This window comes from Ctenopharyngodon idella, chromosome 17 (genome assembly GCF_019924925.1).
Source record: "Ctenopharyngodon idella isolate HZGC_01 chromosome 17, HZGC01, whole genome shotgun sequence".
NCBI lineage: Eukaryota > Metazoa > Chordata > Actinopteri > Cypriniformes > Xenocyprididae > Ctenopharyngodon > Ctenopharyngodon idella.
In genome coordinates this window covers 34,235,852-34,253,868 of record NC_067236.1, presented here as the reverse complement: position 1 = coordinate 34,253,868, position 18,017 = coordinate 34,235,852, and the positions used below count along the sequence as shown (strand labels likewise).

The 18,017-nt window shown below is 39.0% G+C and overlaps 2 protein-coding genes across 6 annotated transcripts in view; both read left to right on the top strand.

The window, feature by feature from the left end:
• Positions 1–18,017, top strand: part of paplna (papilin a, proteoglycan-like sulfated glycoprotein) — a 43,386-nt gene that overhangs the window by 12,232 nt on the left and 13,137 nt on the right. For 4 of the 5 annotated variants that reach the window (XM_051868513.1, XM_051868514.1, XM_051868516.1 and 1 more), the window contains 12 exons: positions 59–139; positions 226–398; positions 767–890; positions 4,004–4,130; positions 4,316–4,387; positions 9,787–9,991; positions 12,391–12,567; positions 12,671–12,821; positions 13,255–13,338; positions 15,128–15,293; positions 15,425–15,512; positions 17,346–17,466. In XM_051868513.1, coding sequence (XP_051724473.1) covers positions 59–139; positions 226–398; positions 767–890; positions 4,004–4,130; positions 4,316–4,387; positions 9,787–9,991; positions 12,391–12,567; positions 12,671–12,821; positions 13,255–13,338; positions 15,128–15,293; positions 15,425–15,512; positions 17,346–17,466 — 1,569 coding nt within the window. The remainder of the gene's footprint in view (positions 1–58; positions 140–225; positions 399–766; positions 891–4,003; positions 4,131–4,315; positions 4,388–9,786; positions 9,992–12,390; positions 12,568–12,670; positions 12,822–13,254; positions 13,339–15,127; positions 15,294–15,424; positions 15,513–17,345; positions 17,467–18,017) is intronic. The other variant, XM_051868515.1, reaches the window with a different exon arrangement.
• Positions 4,394–9,778, top strand: LOC127498789 (sialidase-like). Its single transcript, XM_051868529.1, has 2 exons — positions 4,394–6,340; positions 6,774–9,778. Exons 1-2 carry the CDS (start codon positions 5,735–5,737, stop codon positions 7,329–7,331), a joined length of 1,164 nt encoding a protein of 387 aa, XP_051724489.1. The 5' UTR covers positions 4,394–5,734; the 3' UTR covers positions 7,332–9,778.

Sequence of the window (18,017 nt, the reverse complement as noted above, 5' to 3'; positions counted from 1 at the left end):
GATTTAGAAATATATGGACAAATATGCCTAAAAAAGTAGTTTTACCCCCTACCTACAGGTTACAATCAAATGTTCATCATCCCTGTTGGAGCTACCTCTATTAGCATCAAGGAAACTGTACCAACACGCAATTACCTTGGTGAGTGTATGTGAATGCGATCTCAATCCTAATCTTTTCATCATTAGCATCAACCTTTTTATCATTACATTTATTTTCTCTAACAGCAATCAAGAACCTGCGTGGTGAGTACTACCTCAATGGACACTGGGTGATCGATTTCTCTCGTGCCGCGCACATTGCCAGCACCGTGCTGTATTACCAGAGGGGAACAGAAGGGGAAAAGACCCCCGAGATAATCACTGGCCGTGGCCCTACGACTGAGCCTCTGGTGATAGAGGTGAGAGCCAGTGTCAGAGTGGAGCTCAGCACTGTGTTCATTTATACGTGTTCAGCTCATGATCCACCAGCATCTCAGAGCGTCTCGAGCAGTTAATGCTGCTCAACATGAACTCCATCTGCATCGGCTTTGAGTTTGAGTCACTTCATCGTGCATTTAGGAATGAAACATGCACTAACCCTCTTTACAAACTTGTAATGAGAAGCACATATCAACAAAAGAGAAGCTTTAAGGGCTTCCTTACAGCAAAAGTGGTTTAACGTCTGAAAGACGCAATGAAGAAGAGCCAGTGAAATGAACCTAAACATACTGCATGCACCATTTTCACATTGAATACTATGAGCATCAGTGTCTTTGTTTATCTACAGCTAATCTCTCAAGAGGCCAATGAGGGCGTGGAGTATGAGTATTATCTGCCTAACGGACGCTTGACCGAGGGCTACTACTGGAGCTATGGCTCCTGGTCCGCCTGCAGCAAAGAGTGTGGCTCAGGTCAGTGTCAGAGGAAGTCTGTGTTTCACTTCATGCAAGACACTACAGGCAAAACCATTATTTTTTTAGGCACTGGTCAATTTTGAGATTTTGATGCTGAAAATTCAGCTTTGCATCACAGGAATAAATTTCATTTCACAGTATGTTACAGTAGAAAACCGTTCTTTTAAATTGTAATAATATTTCATAATATTGCTGTTTTAAGTGCATTTATTTCACACTTTTGACCAGTAGTGTTAAACATAACATTCCAGACCAAAGAAAATGATACATTTAGTCCTGGTTCACTTAGCGTTCATACTGTCATTTTTAAGACTAAACCTAAATGTTAGTGATATCTATTAGTAGTTTTACCATATTCACATACAGTATCGTGTCTTAAAGAGTGTCACGGTAGTTCTGTGAATTTGGAATTACTGCCAGAAACAGCCAGTAAGGCTTTTTACTTATTCATTGGTGAAGATTTGTCACCATCACACTGGACTGAACTGAACAGGATAGGTAGGGTGTGTTTCGAGGCAAACAGAAACAGCAGAGCACTACATCCTGAGGTGTTTAAGCTCAAAAGTGGCACTGTTTGAAGAGCTTAAAGGGGGTGTTTAATTTTTGGCATATTTCATGTCTGATGAAAGGCCAGCCTCCTCAGGAGTGTCTAGGCAATGTGGAGGTTGTTTTCACTACGGAGCATCTGGAGAAATTGCCGTCGAGAAGCGTATCATCACAGCTTGAACTCTTCGTGGCTTCAGATAAGATGACATGATAATACAAATGACGTATAATAACAGGCTTTATGAATATCTAGTAAGGAGAGCAGAAAAAGCCTGGGCACCAAGACAGAGCAGCCTGTCCTTAAAGCGTGTTCACACAATGACGATAACTATAAAGTTTTATTAATCATTTTAATTCTACGAGAATAGGGAAGTCCACACCACAGCTATAACGATAACAACACAGAGAAACGATACTGTTTGAATCACTTTCAAATCATTTTTTTTCCCCCAGCTGATGAATATTAAAAACATTGACAGCCAAACAGAATCCATCCGCCTTTATAGAGCTCAAACATTTAAAGTGGCAAATGACAAAACTGGTATTTTCTTGTACTTCTGCTGTAATGACAAAGCTGCTCATTTCCAAACTTTGTTTACAGAAACTAGGAGTGGTAATATATTAAAAAAATTGAATAAAATTATAAAACATTTTAAATTCCATAATTTCATAATTCCATAACCATGAAATATGAAGTAAAATGTGCTCTTAATATACTGTATTTAAAAAATATATTTAGTTACCACTTATAGTACATTTGAACCCATACTATACTACTAGTGGTAACTAAATACATTTTTTTAATACAGTATATTAAAAGCACATTTTACTTCATATTTCATGGTGTCTCAAAATAGCACAGTTGAGTACACTTAGATGTTCTTAAGATTATCTTAAGCAGTACTAAAGAAGAATTTTTAGTATATTAAGTACAAAATTAGTGCGTGAAAATAGAGCACTTTAAGTACATTATAGAAATGTAATTTTTTCACCTGGGATAACATTTAATGGAACAAGGAACAGGAAAATGACCAGGAAATTATACAATACAGGACAAGGACTGGACTGAAACTGAAGGCTTAAATACAGAGCAAACAAGGAGGTAAACGAAACTAAATTAACAAGACACACCTGAGCTGAAGACACTAATTAATCAGTAACCAAGACAACAAACAAGTGGCGGGAAACTGAGGAGAACATGTGACCAAAGAAAAACAAACTCATACATGAACAGAACAGGGAAACAGATCAAAAGCAAACTCAAAACGTGACACAACTGTTCTTACACTTTTTTTCTACTCACAGATAGCAATTTATCAGCAATTTCTACACAAAAATCTTTTAGAGCTTGATGTAACTAGGAAAAAAATCATTAAAATTTCCAAGACGTTTTACAATTTTATTAATTTCAATGACTTCAAGGCTAAAAAATCACATTTTTAAAGTTTTTCATGTATCCTAGTCTGTGAGAATCCTGGTTCATTAACAAAAATGAGTTATTGAAGGAACTAATTACAAAACAAAAAGTAATACATCTTTCATTTTGAATTGTTAGTAGTTTTAGGTTATTTTAAAGAGGTCATGAAGTGAGAAATCAACTTTACCTTGATATATAAGAGGTCATCGTACTATAAGAATATCCTGTACGTTTCAGAACTGAAAACTTCCTTGTTAGTCCAATAAAAGCTTTTATTGACACTAGACACAGTAAACGACTCGTCCCAGATCAGGATAGGTGAAACGCCGCCTCCACAGAAGAAATCAACGCCTATTTCAAGAACGCTCCCTTTACAATCACTAGAGCTGTCAATCAAACAGCACGAGTTTATCAGTGACTGAGTTCTGGACTCAAAACTCCCATTTTATTCAACAAATCTCTTAGATACATCGTGTGTTGTACTGTTAGTTATGATGAAAGCATTGGTTAGTGTGCAGAAATTGAGTTTCAGTGACGAGATCACTGCTTTCATGATCTCAACAACATGTCTGTGATCGACTACAATGATCATCACTGCAACCTTTCATGCCACGATCTAAATATAATACCATAGATCTAAATGTAATGCGAAACTTTTCACGATTAGTTAACCTTGAGAGCTATAATAGTAAAAATGTGTTTTTGGGAGAGTAATTCTTAGCTATTTCAAATGGAAAGATGTCAGCCAATCACAGCAGTGGGCGTTTACACTGAAGTCTCACAGCAGACACGCCCCTTAAAACAGAGCATTCAAATCAGAAGATAAAATCAGGGTAGGGTAAAAATGCCTTTTATTTCTAAATTATGACAACTTTTGATGTAAAAAGCATATTAACATTATAAGTGCACCCCAGGAAACATTATAAAACAATAAAACAACACAGTTCATGACCCCTTTAATGCTTGTTTTGTCTTGCTGAAGCCCTCTGGTTGAGAAAAGCTACTTATATTATGTCTCACATGAAGTTGTTATGATTGGGTTTTCTTCTCATATTTGTAATGCTTTTTTTTCATGGTTGGTGTATTTGTATTAAAAAGGATTTCTGCACTTCTGCAATTTTACATATTTTTCTTGCATATATTTTAGGTTATCAGTCTCGTCTGGTCTTCTGCACCATTGATAATGAAGCCTACTCTGATTACCTGTGTGCCTCCCTCCCTCGACCCCTCAGTAACCGCACATGCAATGAGCAGCAGTGCCCACAAACCCACAGGTACATTAACACGTCATATTCGGTTAAAAGCCAGCTCTAATGGATATGTGTTTTGTGCTTTAACAATATTGAATATCAGAAACTGATTTCTGCCCACAAATGTGTTAAAAATATGCGGTTGCTGTCTGACTTGTGGAGAACCATTGGGTCTCACAGCTTTGGCTGTACTGTTCCTGTTCTGTAAGGATGGCGTATGTGTACGAGCCGCGTTTGTGGAGGCCCATGGAACCACCACGAGTCTATGTACAAGTGTACAGGTAACAGTCTTCAGAGGCTGATATACTGCAGCGCATGACCTCAAACACACATTTGTGTCCAGTCTCTGCAATCTCTCAGGAATCTCAAGTACTTTATGTTCCCGGGTCACAAACTCTGGGCTACATCATGGGATTTTCTGAAGAATTTTAAGTGTGTAACTGCTTTCCCATCCTCTCCTTGTACGTATATCAAAAACGGATCACCAGTATAACACTGATGTACGTCTTTTAAGGCAGCTAAAGCCTTTGAAAAATGACAGCTGGAGAGCAAAATGATTTGCTGGCATCAGTGTTATTTTAGCATAATTGAGATTATATATTTTTTTTGAATTAGTTTTTATTTTTATATTTTTCATTTTCATTTTCATTTTAATTAAAGTTTTAGATATTTTGTTGTGTATTTGTCATTTTTATTTATTGCTTTTTTTTTTTTTTAAATATGTAAAAAATATATTAATTTTTATCCATTAGCTTTTTAGTACATCAAGCTAAACTAAATAAATTTTCTTCTGTTAATTAAGTTTTTATTTAGTTAGCTATAATAACTCTGGCTGGCACACCGAAGAGATTGTTCACATCATTAATATGTGTTTGAGTTCAGTTTGCACCAGTGTTTCACATGTTTAGTGTGATTCTTATTTGTTAGAGTCTTGTTAGCTTTCGTTCCTTCACATGTGAAGATGAACCAAGGCCTTGGGCAACTGTTCAGCTCAGAGCTTCGCGTCTCTTTGATCCTCTCTCATGTCAGAGGAGGTTTTTCTCTTTTGCTTTATTGACACTAGTAGTTTCACCTCAGTAAATATTCCACTGATTCCTGACGTTCACATGACATGAACTGTGGCGCTCTGAACTGAGCTGCTGTCTGTGTTCTAGGTAGGGAATTGTCTGTTTCAGTGTCTGTTTTTCTGTATATAGATTTTATATACATGATGGCCCTGATTTGCTAAGATCAGAGAGTGCTAATTAGTGTGTGCACTTAGTTGAAGAATAATTTCACAAATGATGATACATGCAAGTAGGTTGGATCCGTCTTTTAAAACAAGGCTATTGCATGTGGTGCTTGAACCAAGTACCAGCCACGGCTCTCACTGAATGCCATCATTTATTTATTTATTCGATAATATACTGTATATAGGCTTACACTACCATTCAAAGGATTGGGGTCATTAAGTTTTTTTTAAAGAAAATTTATATTTTATTTATTATTTATATTTAAAATATATTTTATTTTATTCAGCAAGGATGCATTAAATTGATCAAAAGTAACAGACTTTTACATTGTCACAAAAGATTTTGGAGCATTTATCCACAGTGTAAGCTTCACAGCACTCCGGAATCCCACGTGCCATGTCCTTCACCACCACTGGTCCCTCCCATCCTCAAGTGTCCTTCGCCATCACTGGTCCCTCCCATCCTCAAGTGTCCTTCACCACCACTGGTCCCTCCCATCCTCAAGTGTCCTTCGCCATCACTGGTCCCTCCCATCCTCAAGTGTCCTTCGCCATCACTAGTCCCTCCCATCCTCAAGTGTCCTTCGCCATCACTGGTCCCTCCCATCCTCAAGTGTCCTTCGCCATCACTAGTCCCTCCCATCCTCAAGTGTCCTTCGCCATCACTGGTCTCTCCCATCCTCAAGTGTCCTTCGCCATCACTGGTCCCTCCCATCCTCAAGTGTCCTTCGCCATCACTGGTCCCTCCCATCCTCAAGTGTCCTTCGCCACCGCTGGTCCCTCCCATCCTCAAGTGTCCTTCGCCATCACTAGTCCCTCCCATCCTCAAGTGTCCTTCGCCACCATTGGTCCCTCCCATCCTCAAGTGTCCTTCGCCACCATTGGTCCCTCCCAGCCTCAAGTGTCCTTTGCCACCATTGGTCCCTCCCATCCTCAAGTGTCCTTCACCATCGCTGGTCCCGGCCAGCCACAAGTGTCTTTCACCACCACTGGTCCCTCCCAGGTACAAGTGTCCTTTGCCCCCATTGGTCCCTCCCATCCTCAAGTGTCCTTCGCCACCATTGGTCCCTCCCATCCTCAAGTGTCCTTCGCCACCATTGGTCCCTCCCATCCTCAAGTGTCCTTCGCCACCATTGGTCCCTCCCATCCTCAAGTGTCCTTCGCCACCATTGGTCCCTCCCAGCCTCAAGTGTCCTTCGCCACCATTGGTCCCTCCCATCCTCAAGTGTCCTTCGCCACCATTGGTCCCTCCCAGCCTCAAGTGTCCTTCGCCACCATTGGTCCCTCCCATCCTCAAGTGTCCTTCGCCACCATTGGTCCCTCCCAGCCTCAAGTGTCCTTCGCCACCATTGGTCCCTCCCATCCTCAAGTGTCCTTCACCATCGCTGGTCCCGGCCAGCCACAAGTATCTTTTCACCACCACTGGTCCCTCCCAGGTACAAGTGTCCTTTGCCCCCACTGGTCCCTCCCAGCCTCCTGTCTCCTTCGCCGCCGCCGGTTCCACCCAGCCTCCCACTCCCTCATTCTCTGACAATGCCATTCAGTTCCTTGACCCCACCCCCGCTGGCTCCATTCAGCCCTTTCACTCCTCCTTCAGTAGCACCTTGGGCTTCCAGGTCTCCAGCTCCGCCCTGTCGATCCCCTGGCTTCACCTCAAGCCTGTGAGCACTGGACTCCACCTAGGCCTTGCTTCCCATCGGCTTCAACTTGGCTCCACGCTCCCTCGGGCTCCGCTGGCTCCCTCGTTCCCGTCCGCTGAGCTCTGCCTTCGCTCCGGTTCTGACATTTTCCTCACTCCCTCCAGGCCTATGGTGTCACCCCGGGTCTTCGTCTCCTTGCATCTGCCTGGGTCTCCACCCCTTCTAGCTCCACCTCAGTCTGTCAGGCCTGGCTCCACCTTGGCTCCTCCCTCCATCGGTTCAGCTGTGGGCCTTCATCCTAATGGATCTGCTCTGGTCACTCCCTGGTTCCTTCCTCCATCGTCTAGTCCCTGACTCCTCCCTCCATCATCTCCCCCTTCATGTCTCTCTCTGTTGGCTCCTCGGCCTCCTTCTAATAATATTTCACAATATTATTGTTTTTACTGTATTTTTTGATCAAATAAATGCAGCCTTGGTGAGCATACGAGACTTCTTTCAAAAACATAAAAAAATCTACCCCATTTTAAAAGGTAGTGTATATTAAAATTAGTTATATAAATGTACATATGAAGAGTTTGGTTCCAAAACGCGCTAAACGCCATTTTTAAAAAATTGAGTTCTTGCCAAAATCAGTATTGTATATCGGTATCTGGGTATCGGTATTGAAAAGTCAATTTTTTATTTTACTCAAAATGCGAAATCCGCTGTGTTATTCTGTCATGTTTTCTTCCTTTCTTTCCAAACCGTGAAAAACGCCAGTCTCCTTTCTCTGCAGAATGCGATATATCCGCTCAACCAATCACAGCACAGCATTCCACGCACTGTAAACAGTAATGGTGACGCCTTGAATACACCCGGCATCCTAGTTTTTTTAATAAATCTTTGAAAATCAAAATCTTGAATTTTTAATGTTATTATAACCAAAAGATGCTATGTGAAAGTTTGAAACAGAAAATAGTGGTTTTCATCTTGCCACTTTCTTGGTAAAGAAAACACATTTTTACTCAAATTAATCAAAATGGATATAAACTTGTTGATTCTATTGTGAGAATCAACATATGTACGTCCTATTATGAGATAAAAGCTGGCACTTAAAAATAAATATGAATGAATATGACTGACAAAACACAGTCCTTAGTAGATCAGTTAAGACTTTTTTTTTTTTTATTTATTTTTTTTTACATGCAATCCTTTAGTAAATCACGGCCTGCATGTATTATATAGATGTTTTGTTGATGAGTCCGCTATATCTGGGTGCCTTCAGTCTTCTGTGTTCTATTGATGTACTTTGCCTTGTATACCTGAATATATTTGCGTGTGAAGCAGAAAGCAGCATTTGATCTTGAAAAACAAAAAAGCCTTTGACTTGTCATGGTGGTGCCCTCTGGGATTTTCCTGTGATGTTTATGTACAGAAACCTGAAGCTGTCATGGTCCCTGAGCAGATCGACCTGCCAGAGAACATGTGCTTTCGCTTTTTGTTGTGGGAGAGACCAAATTCTTTTGTCCCCCCGTGACCCATATCTTCATATTTTTTCTCTCATCTTCAGGTTTCTGGGAGCACCTGTTTGACTTTGACAGGCGAAGTGTTTCTGTAGAACACTTGCTTTGTCCTTCTAATTTTCCAGAATGCACAAATCTTTATATGTTTGTTTAATTTATGTGTAGTGGTGTATAGGCCTATATGTTAACTATCAAAACACCTTTTGTCTTTTCGCTTGAATATTTTAGGTTAAATGCAATTTCTTGGGCATACGATCGATTACCACAGTAAATAGTTTTGACTCGTCTGTCTTGTTGTAAAAACAAACAAAAATATAGGTAGCAATTTACAATGTTCCATGTTAAATTCAACATTTATTTTAATATTATTATATATTATATTATAATTAATATTATTTAATGGACCTGACCTGACAGAACTAACAATGAACAGTTGTATTTTTATTAATTGACCTTAACAAAGATTAATAAATACTGTTAATTAATAAAAACAAATGTATTGCAAATCATTGTAAGTTAATGTTAATTCATGCAACTAACATTAACTAATGAGACCTTAATGTAAAGTGTTACCAAAATATTTACTGAAAAAATGGTAACCTACAAATAAATTAAGTGGCTTTATTCATGTCAAATCTAAATACATTCATTTATACCAACAAAATACATTTTTATGCATTAAATCAAGTAATCAGCTCTTCATGTAACAGTTGCAGGTTACCAATTTTTACAGGGTTTACATTTGTGCACTTAAAACAGAATCCAACAGACTTGTGAATAAAAGTTTAAAATATGCTATTAATACAGCCATATTGCTATTCATAAATATTCTTAACCCTTGAACATTACATGTATTAGCTTTAAAATCTGGTGTGAAAGAATCAATAACAAACCCTGTTACTTGGTTACTTTCGCTCAGTATCTGTGTTTACCAGAATGGGCCCTGGGAGGAATGTTAAAGTGCTGTTTACATGGAGCAAACTATACTGCAATTACTTCTGTAATGCATAATCAGAAGTTCATCTGCTAGAAAAGTATTCCCACCTTAAAAGGATGGATTATGCTTTGACCCACTTGCCATTGGAAGTGCGTTACTGTAAATTGCAATTGCAACTGAGAGACGAGTCAAAATATTTTTGTGCTAATAGATCTTAGATTGTATTTAACTCAGAATATTCATGTAGTCCATGAATGTAAATGACCCAAAGCTGAAGTGTGCAGCTTCTTTGGGTTAGACTTGCACTGTAAATGCTAGACCTCACTCTGGTTGTCCTTGCTCTCTGGTGATATGCGTGTACGTGTGTCAGCTGGACGACTGGCGAGTGGAACCCGTGTCCGGTGACGTGTGGCGGGGGCCTTCAGGTGAGGAGAGTGGAGTGTATGTCTCACGACTCCGCAGGATCACGAGTGGTTGAGGACTCCCAGTGTGCTGCTTACACTCCCAGACCTCTCAGCCAACAGAACTGTAACATGCAGAAATGCGCTCAATACAGCGTTTCCAGCTGGAGTCAGGTAATGCTGTCTGACTGAACCTGCCAGAGTCTTATTTTACACAAAAATCTAAATTAAATCAAAATTAATTAGAAGAAAATGAAGCCTATTTTTGCATTGTATTGTTATTTTAATGACTATTAAACACATTCTTTAGAAATTCTAATATAATTCTGATTCTAATATTAAATTCAGTAATTCTTAATATTGTAATGCTAAAAAACAGATTATTTAAATTATGAAGTGCTTATACATCATAGTGCTGTTTGTATTATTTGTTATATTTAAATACAAATTGCTTTAATTTTATTTTTTAATGGAAATACAGTAAAAAATGTATTATAATAATCTAACAAGAATGTCACATTTTAAGATGTCCTTGTTACAGTGTAATTATACATTGTAGTACTAAGTAATAGTAATTGACGACATGTACTTAGTATATAATTAGGGTTAGGGTTTGGTTTATGGTTAGTTGCATGTAATTATGCATAATTTACTGTTAATACCACAGTAAATACATGTAACAATGTTACCAGAATTTTCAATATTTTGAAGGTAAAACATTAACTAACTGCATTAATTAACATGAACTAACAATGAACAGCTGTATTTTAATTAACTAGCATTAACAAAGATTAATACAAATGTAGTGCTCATTGTTAGTTAATATTAGGTATTGCATTAACTAATGGGACCTCATTGTAAAGTGTTACCATAACAATTTAAAGAATATAGCTGCATGCAGCAATAACGGGGCCAAGCACAAAAAAATAAGTCATGACAGCATGGCTGGGAGCATCAGACTGCAAAAATGAGCATTTAAAGGCATATTAAGATGATTTTAGGCAAATTGGCTGAAAAATCATAAATACAGTCAATGGAAATATGATTGAAAGGTTTATCAGGTGACACCGAAACATACAAAGTTTGGTGTCAATAGTTCAAAGCAGTGCAGAGATAGAGCCTCAAGAGTCATTTTGGCATCGTGCCTCTATTCGTAGCTGTGGTATATGAAAACGGTTTTGTCTATCAACATGAAATCCATAACTTTTTGCCGGCATGGTCTGAAGATGATGTGATTCAATTTTGATAAAAATTGGACCAATGGTTTAGGAGTAGTTTGAAAAAGTATGATTTTAAAGAAACTCAAAATGGTGGACAGGAGGTTTGCCTGACTGTGGCAAAATTGGCATCAGTGTTCTCAGCATGACCCTCGGAATCTGTTAAGACCAGTCTCATTACTATAGCACACATTTATATAAAGCTATTAACATTTTTTAAAATTTCATTATAATATATTTGTTCAATTATAGCACCACCAAAAGGCACAATCACACCACTTTTTTTATGTGTCCTCAGAGTGAGCCCATACATGTGTGTGTCAAATTTAGTGAAAATATCTCATTTCGTTTTGGAGTTATAGACATTTATATGTATGAGAACATAAAAAAATTACCCATGGATGACTTTGTTTAGATTTTTTTTTTTGCCACTTCCTATCAAAATTTTGACATTTGGGCTGTGACATGTTGTTAATCAGCTATGGTTCCGTGTTTCTTGCACTGGTTTCGTCTTGATCGGATTAACGGTTTAGAAGATATTTCATATATCAACATGTTGCACCACGTTTGGTATCGTTGGACTCGGCAAGGATTCAGGAGTCTAAGGAGATGACTTGCATGAAAATAAGTCAACCACATCCAAAGTTATAAGCGTATAAAAAAAAAAAATTCTCCACTAGGTGGCGCTGGTCCGAAACTTCTCAGGCTCCTTCAGGGCATCGTGCTGATGGCCCATACTGAGTTTCGTAATGATACGCTAATGCATTCATAAAATTCAACATTTTCATGCAAAATTCAAAATGGCCCACGGACAAAATGGCCGATATGGGAAAATTGGATATCGTTTGACTCGGCATGATGCCCCGAATCTAACGAGACCACATTTATGATCAACATATTTTTTGACCAACCGTTCAGAAATTATAAACAAAAATAGCCATTTTTCGCACATCCGGACCAGTAGGTGGCGCTGCGCCGAAACGCTGCGTGTTGCCTCAGGTCATGCTTGTGATGACATATACCAAGTTTGGTCTGAATACGATAAAGCATTGTGGAGATACAGCCTTATGTCTGTTTTCGCAAGCGCTACGTAAAATTCGTAAAAAAGAAAGAAGGAAAAAAGAATTTTGTTTCTAGCCCTTATCGTTCAAACGTTTTTAGCGCAAACACAAGTGCAACTTTGGACAGCTGGTGGCACTAGAGGGATTGAGTTAGAGACTCCAAATTTGCTATGGACACAGTTCAGACTGAGATTTGAGATTAGAGATTTGTCATTCTGTAAACTCTTACGAAAGACATTCCTAATATTCCATTGCTTTGAATTGTAATTGTACAAACCTGTTGATGTTTGTGTAGTGTTCTGTGACGTGCGGCTCTGGGAAACAGATGCGGGATGTGGTGTGTGTGGGATCAGACAGAGCTTCTCTGGAAGACTATGCATGTGGGACTCAACCAAAGCCACCCAAGACACAGGCCTGTGAGATGCCCGTCTGCAGGAGCCCCATTGGCTGGCATATAGGAGACTGGGGCCTGGTGAGCAATAATCCACACCTCATGTACAGACACACCTTTGGAAAAGCATGCAGCCTCCCTCTTGATTATATATGACATAACCGTACCTGCTCTCCCTCTCTAGTGCTCTAAGAGCTGTGGCTCGGGGCTGCGGGAACGGCAGGTGATCTGTTCAGACAGACAGAGGAACCTGTACAGGGTAGAGGAGTGCCAGGCCAAACCCAAACCTCCTACCGTTGAGAGATGCAACGCCCAGCCTTGTTACAGGCCTCAGGGTACACAACACCACTCCACATCCCACATACGCCTCATTCATTTGAGCCTTTTATATGCTCCCCACATTTCTATTCATGGTAGCAGCTTTCTTTCAAAATAAATGAATGATTTGTGAAGGATCATGTGACACTGAAGACTGGAGTAATGATGCTGAAAATTCAGCTTTGATCACAGGAATAAATTAACAGTTATATATTCACATAGAAAACAGTAAATTGCAATAATTTTTCACAATATTACTGTTTTTACTGTATTTTAAATCAAATAAATCCAGCCTTAGTGAACAGAAGAGACTTCTTTCAAAATCAAAACGTAATTATTCAAAACATTTGACAGCAAGTGTAGAGATGTACAGAACTCTACAGTGTTTAAATGGGTTTGATCCAGATTGTTTATTAAGTATATCTCTCTCTTTCATATTGATATGAACAGAGGTTCCCAGCATGCAGGACCCGACGGGTCACGATAACACCGTTCAGGGCTTCCTGCCGTACGTCCTTGAGGATCCTTCACTAGGTTTGTTTCTGAGCATAGTTGGCCATCTTTCCATACATACACGACATACTTTTATCTCATTGTAAGGTCTGATCCCAAGCTCAGATCTTAACTAGCTTAATCGGCTAGACTAGACCAGCATCAAACCAGCATCAACTAGCTTAGACCAGCATGGGAATTCATACTTGTTAAAGCTGGTCCATGTGCAGATCCTGCTTAAACCAACAAAGACTAGTTAATTTGATCTATTTGATCAGAGCCAATAAAATAAATCTGTTATGCACTGTAGTCTGTGAGAGACTTTGTTTTATATTTTTTAGGACTGGGAAAAATAAAACAATCGTTTCTACTTTTCATTTGGATTATTTAACATGTTTAAAATAATTAACAGAATTAATGCAACATTTTTTTTTGCCAAGCAGTTGATCATAAATGCTGATAATTAACATTTTATGCCTATTGTTAAAAATGTTAAAAAAAATATGACTTTCAAATATATTTGTCAGGGGTGTGTGACGCAGAATGAACGATATTAAATAATATTTTTTAATAAACAGGAACCATAAAGCACTACACACTGGAACGCAATTTTAACACGAGACAATAAACTGAGGAAGACTGAAGGCTTAAATACACAGAGGAAGATGATTAACAAAACGAGGCACAGGTTTAAACTAATTAGAAACCAAGACAACTAATGAATGACTAACACTCGAGATAAATGGTGACAGTCAAAACTAATGCTGCGTCGCAGTTCACCTATTTATACTACGCCGTAAAAGTGTTTACTCTTTTTGTGATAAAAAGTACATGCTTTTGAGTGTGTAGCCAAGCTTTGGGACATACTATCACGTCATACAATTGCATCTTTAACGGATGCTTTGTCACATAGTTACATGCATCCTGTCACTGTAAACTGGTCTGTCAATCATCTTGCCACATTTTATTTTATTTAATTTCATTTCCCACCATATTGGAGAGAAAAGAAGCGGCATGCATGTTTGCATAATGATACATTTAAAAGTTATGGCCTAATGGATCTTTATAAATGTTGTTGCAGATGAAATATAACATGGATAACATTAATTTTTATTTTTTTTTAAATTAGGTTAAATTATTAGTCACTCAAACCCCTTTATCTAAACTGTCGGTCGCACACATGCGCCATATTTGTAGTTTTTAAACACTTTTTATTCGTGTTTGTAGTTCTGAACCGAATCCTCCTCAAAAGCGCAATGGGTTTGGGGCAATAATAGGAGTTATAGTGTGCATGGATCCACAAAAATATACCTGAAATAGTAGACCATCCGGGGAATTCTGGCATACTCTTCAACACACTATGCTTTGGGACTCACTTATTGTAATCTCTCATACTTTTTAGGATGGATAGTATGGATATTGGGACGCAGGGTAAGACTAGACAGTGAAACAGAACATGACTGTGACAATATTATTGAATTGTCATAATTATTCATTTTATCCAGGAAAAAAAAAAATCCACTTAATAGAGGGATCAGTATGACTATTGGTATTAAATTCTGGGACACTGCTATGGTTAATAATTCAGAAGTACATATAATTGGGTGTGTAAGATACTAGGTTTTCCCAGCATTATAATTACTGCAAAGTATAAACTTGTCTGTCCATTGGACAGATCTGATCAAATATGGTAAGTGCCTAAAAAGATGACCCATGTTTAAAAGATGACCCATACATTTTATCATACACTTTCTGTTTTATGAAGAAGCTCTTTGTCTGCAGGAAACATTTTAAAAATTCTTGTTATTTTTTTTATTATCTAACACAACAGAAACTCCTCAAAACAATGCAGTCCACAATCCTCATGGCACAGCTCTCACTCCTCACTGTAGCCAGACTCACTATGGCTGCTGTCCTGATGGAAGTACACCAGCCAGTGGACCACAGCACCAAGGCTGTCCCCAGGACCAAAGTCTAGCATCCTGCACATGGAGCAGGTACACGTGGACTTGGATGAGTTTATTACAGAGACTAATTGATAATTATTTATGAGCCAAAAACAAAAAATCTTCTGGTTTCACAATATAATCCTTAACAGAAATGTAATGCAAATGAACACTTCTCTCAGGTACGGCTGTTGTCATGATGGTGTGACCATAGCCCAAGGCCCCAACAAGGAGGGCTGTCCAGATTCCTGGCCTAACTGGTCTCCAGCAGTGAGTGTTCCATTTGCTGTTATCAAATTGATCTGGAATGATCCAGAACAGTGTTCCACAAGCTATGTTCCTGCCCAGTTCTTGCCTGTTCCATTTTGTTTCCATTTAGCAAGTGTACTAAGAAGTACACTTGCAACAGAAAAAGAACAGACAAGACGTATCAGACAACATCGAGGAGCAGTAAAACAGAGCAGGTCTGATGAACAAAGAGACTTTATAGGTTCATAAAAACTAATTTTACAAATTAACTAATGCTAAAAAAATACCTAATGACACAACCCTGTTCCTGATATATTTTTTATGATGTTGTTATCCCAGCATTCCCCAGACAATAGTAAGGTGCATCCATGCCTATTTTTCCCAATATCTCTCTCCCAGTGAATGACAATTACTGGCTGTTAAAGGGTTAGTTCATCCAAAAATTATGTCATTTATTACTCACCCTCATGTCATTCCACACCCGTAAGACCTTCGTTCATCTTCAGAACACAAATTAAGATATTTTTGATCAAATCTGATGGCTCAGTGAGGCCTGCATTGACAGCAAGTTAATTTACACTTTCAATGCCCAGAAAGCTACTAAAAACATATTTAAAACCGTTCATGTGACTGCAGTGGTTCAACCTTAATATTATAATGTGACGAGAATACTTTTGTGCGGCAAAAAAAAACATGCACTCGAGACAGGAGGATTCAACAAACTACAACAGACACATTCAACACAAGACTCACGGGTTGGACTCTATGGAGGGAGAGTGGGAGCCTGAACAACAGACTGAGGACCTTGACAATAGGGATCCAGTGAACCGTCATGCCAGCTTCTGAGATTATTAGCAGGTCTTTGTTGGAGAGCCATACAAATTGTTCACTTTCCCCTTTTGGCCCCACTTGGCCGCCAGCAAGGAGCCAATGCAGTTGCTCTCTGCCCGAAAGTCCAGAAGGACAGAGCAGTTGTAACAGGATTGCTCCCACTGTACAGAGGCAGGGAAGAACGTGTGGACACCACAAAGGATTTGGTGATTGGAGTTATACTCCGTAACTCCTGGTCCTGGTCACAGGATCAGTATTAGGAGGGAATGAGGAGGACACCTTGTCCCCAAGAGGCCCATGATAAGCAATTGCAACAACACAAAGCCAGTCATCCTGATGGTAAGATCTTCCAGATCAGGGTTGAATGGCTGATTTTGAGCTAGTTTAGCTCCAGTCCCAATTAAAAACACCAACGAGCTAATCAAGGTCTCCATGGTCAAACTTCAAGGCAGGTGTGTTGGAAGTAAACTCTGCAGGAAGGTGGCTCTTCAGAAGCAGGATTGATGTTCTCACCACATTATATTTGACCCTTTAAGTTCATGAAAAGTTTGGCCTACTGATTTTCGATGTCCAACAGTCTGGGAGTGAGCTTAGTTTTTCAACAAACTTTTCACTTCTTACTTGTGTCCCTCGAGGTCTTGCCCTTTCTGGCTGGAATTATTCTTGGTGGTCCGGTGCACATGTTCTGGAGGTTGATGCCTGTCCACTGTTTGGGGATTTTGAGGAAATATGTGATGTTCTCTTGATAGTCCTGCTCTTAGATTGCTTTGTTTAGATATTTTGAGTTTCTAAGATCTGTCTAGAGCTTTCTTTTTAATTTAGGAAAGTTAACTGGCACTACTTTTTTGGATCTTTTGTTTAGAAACCATTTTTGTGGGCCTGTGAGTTACTTCTGTTACCGGGTTATTTATTATTGAGACTTTATGATGATGTACACAGTACACCCTCTGAAAGATATTCCCTAATGTCTCGCTCTGTCTTTGTCTTTCTGTTTCTTTTGTTTCTTGTATTTTATCTATAAAGTCAGATACCATACCATCTGAACCCACAGACTGCCAAACATCCACCTATGGTTGCTGTTATGATGGTGTGACGGCAGCTGGTGGTACTCATGGGGAGGGGTGCTCGAACCCCCACAGCAATAGTAAGTCACAATATAGATAAAGTGACCTTCTTTCTTTCTAATACTTTTCAAATGTTAATTGTTTTATTTTCAAATTTAGTTGTTGTTCTCACTGAAGAATAATGTTTCACAATGTGTCAAAATTAGATTTTGAATATTGCATTAATGGGTACTAGTGATGGTTGTCATATGCACTGCTTCAAAATTAAAGTGGAATATTGTGGTATAATGCATGTATTGTTGAGAATATCCCTGTCTGAATATTGATATTTTTGAGCTCATGATTTTTAAGCAAAATGTGTTCTCAGAGTGTTGGAGAAGAGTTAGACTGCGTTGTAGTCATAGGTGTAATTTGCGGGTGGGGCAGGTGGGACCCTCCACTTTGTCCCCACTCACTCACTCACTCACTCACTCACTCACTCACTGAAATCTGTCATGCGAACCTGGGTGTTCGAGCGAGAGTTAACCTGCAGTGTATTTGCACTTTGCAAGTGCAATCAGAGCGGCAAATGAATGGCAATTGGCTGTCTCCTCAAAATAGTCTTGTTTGCAAGCAGCGGAAAGCCATCTAC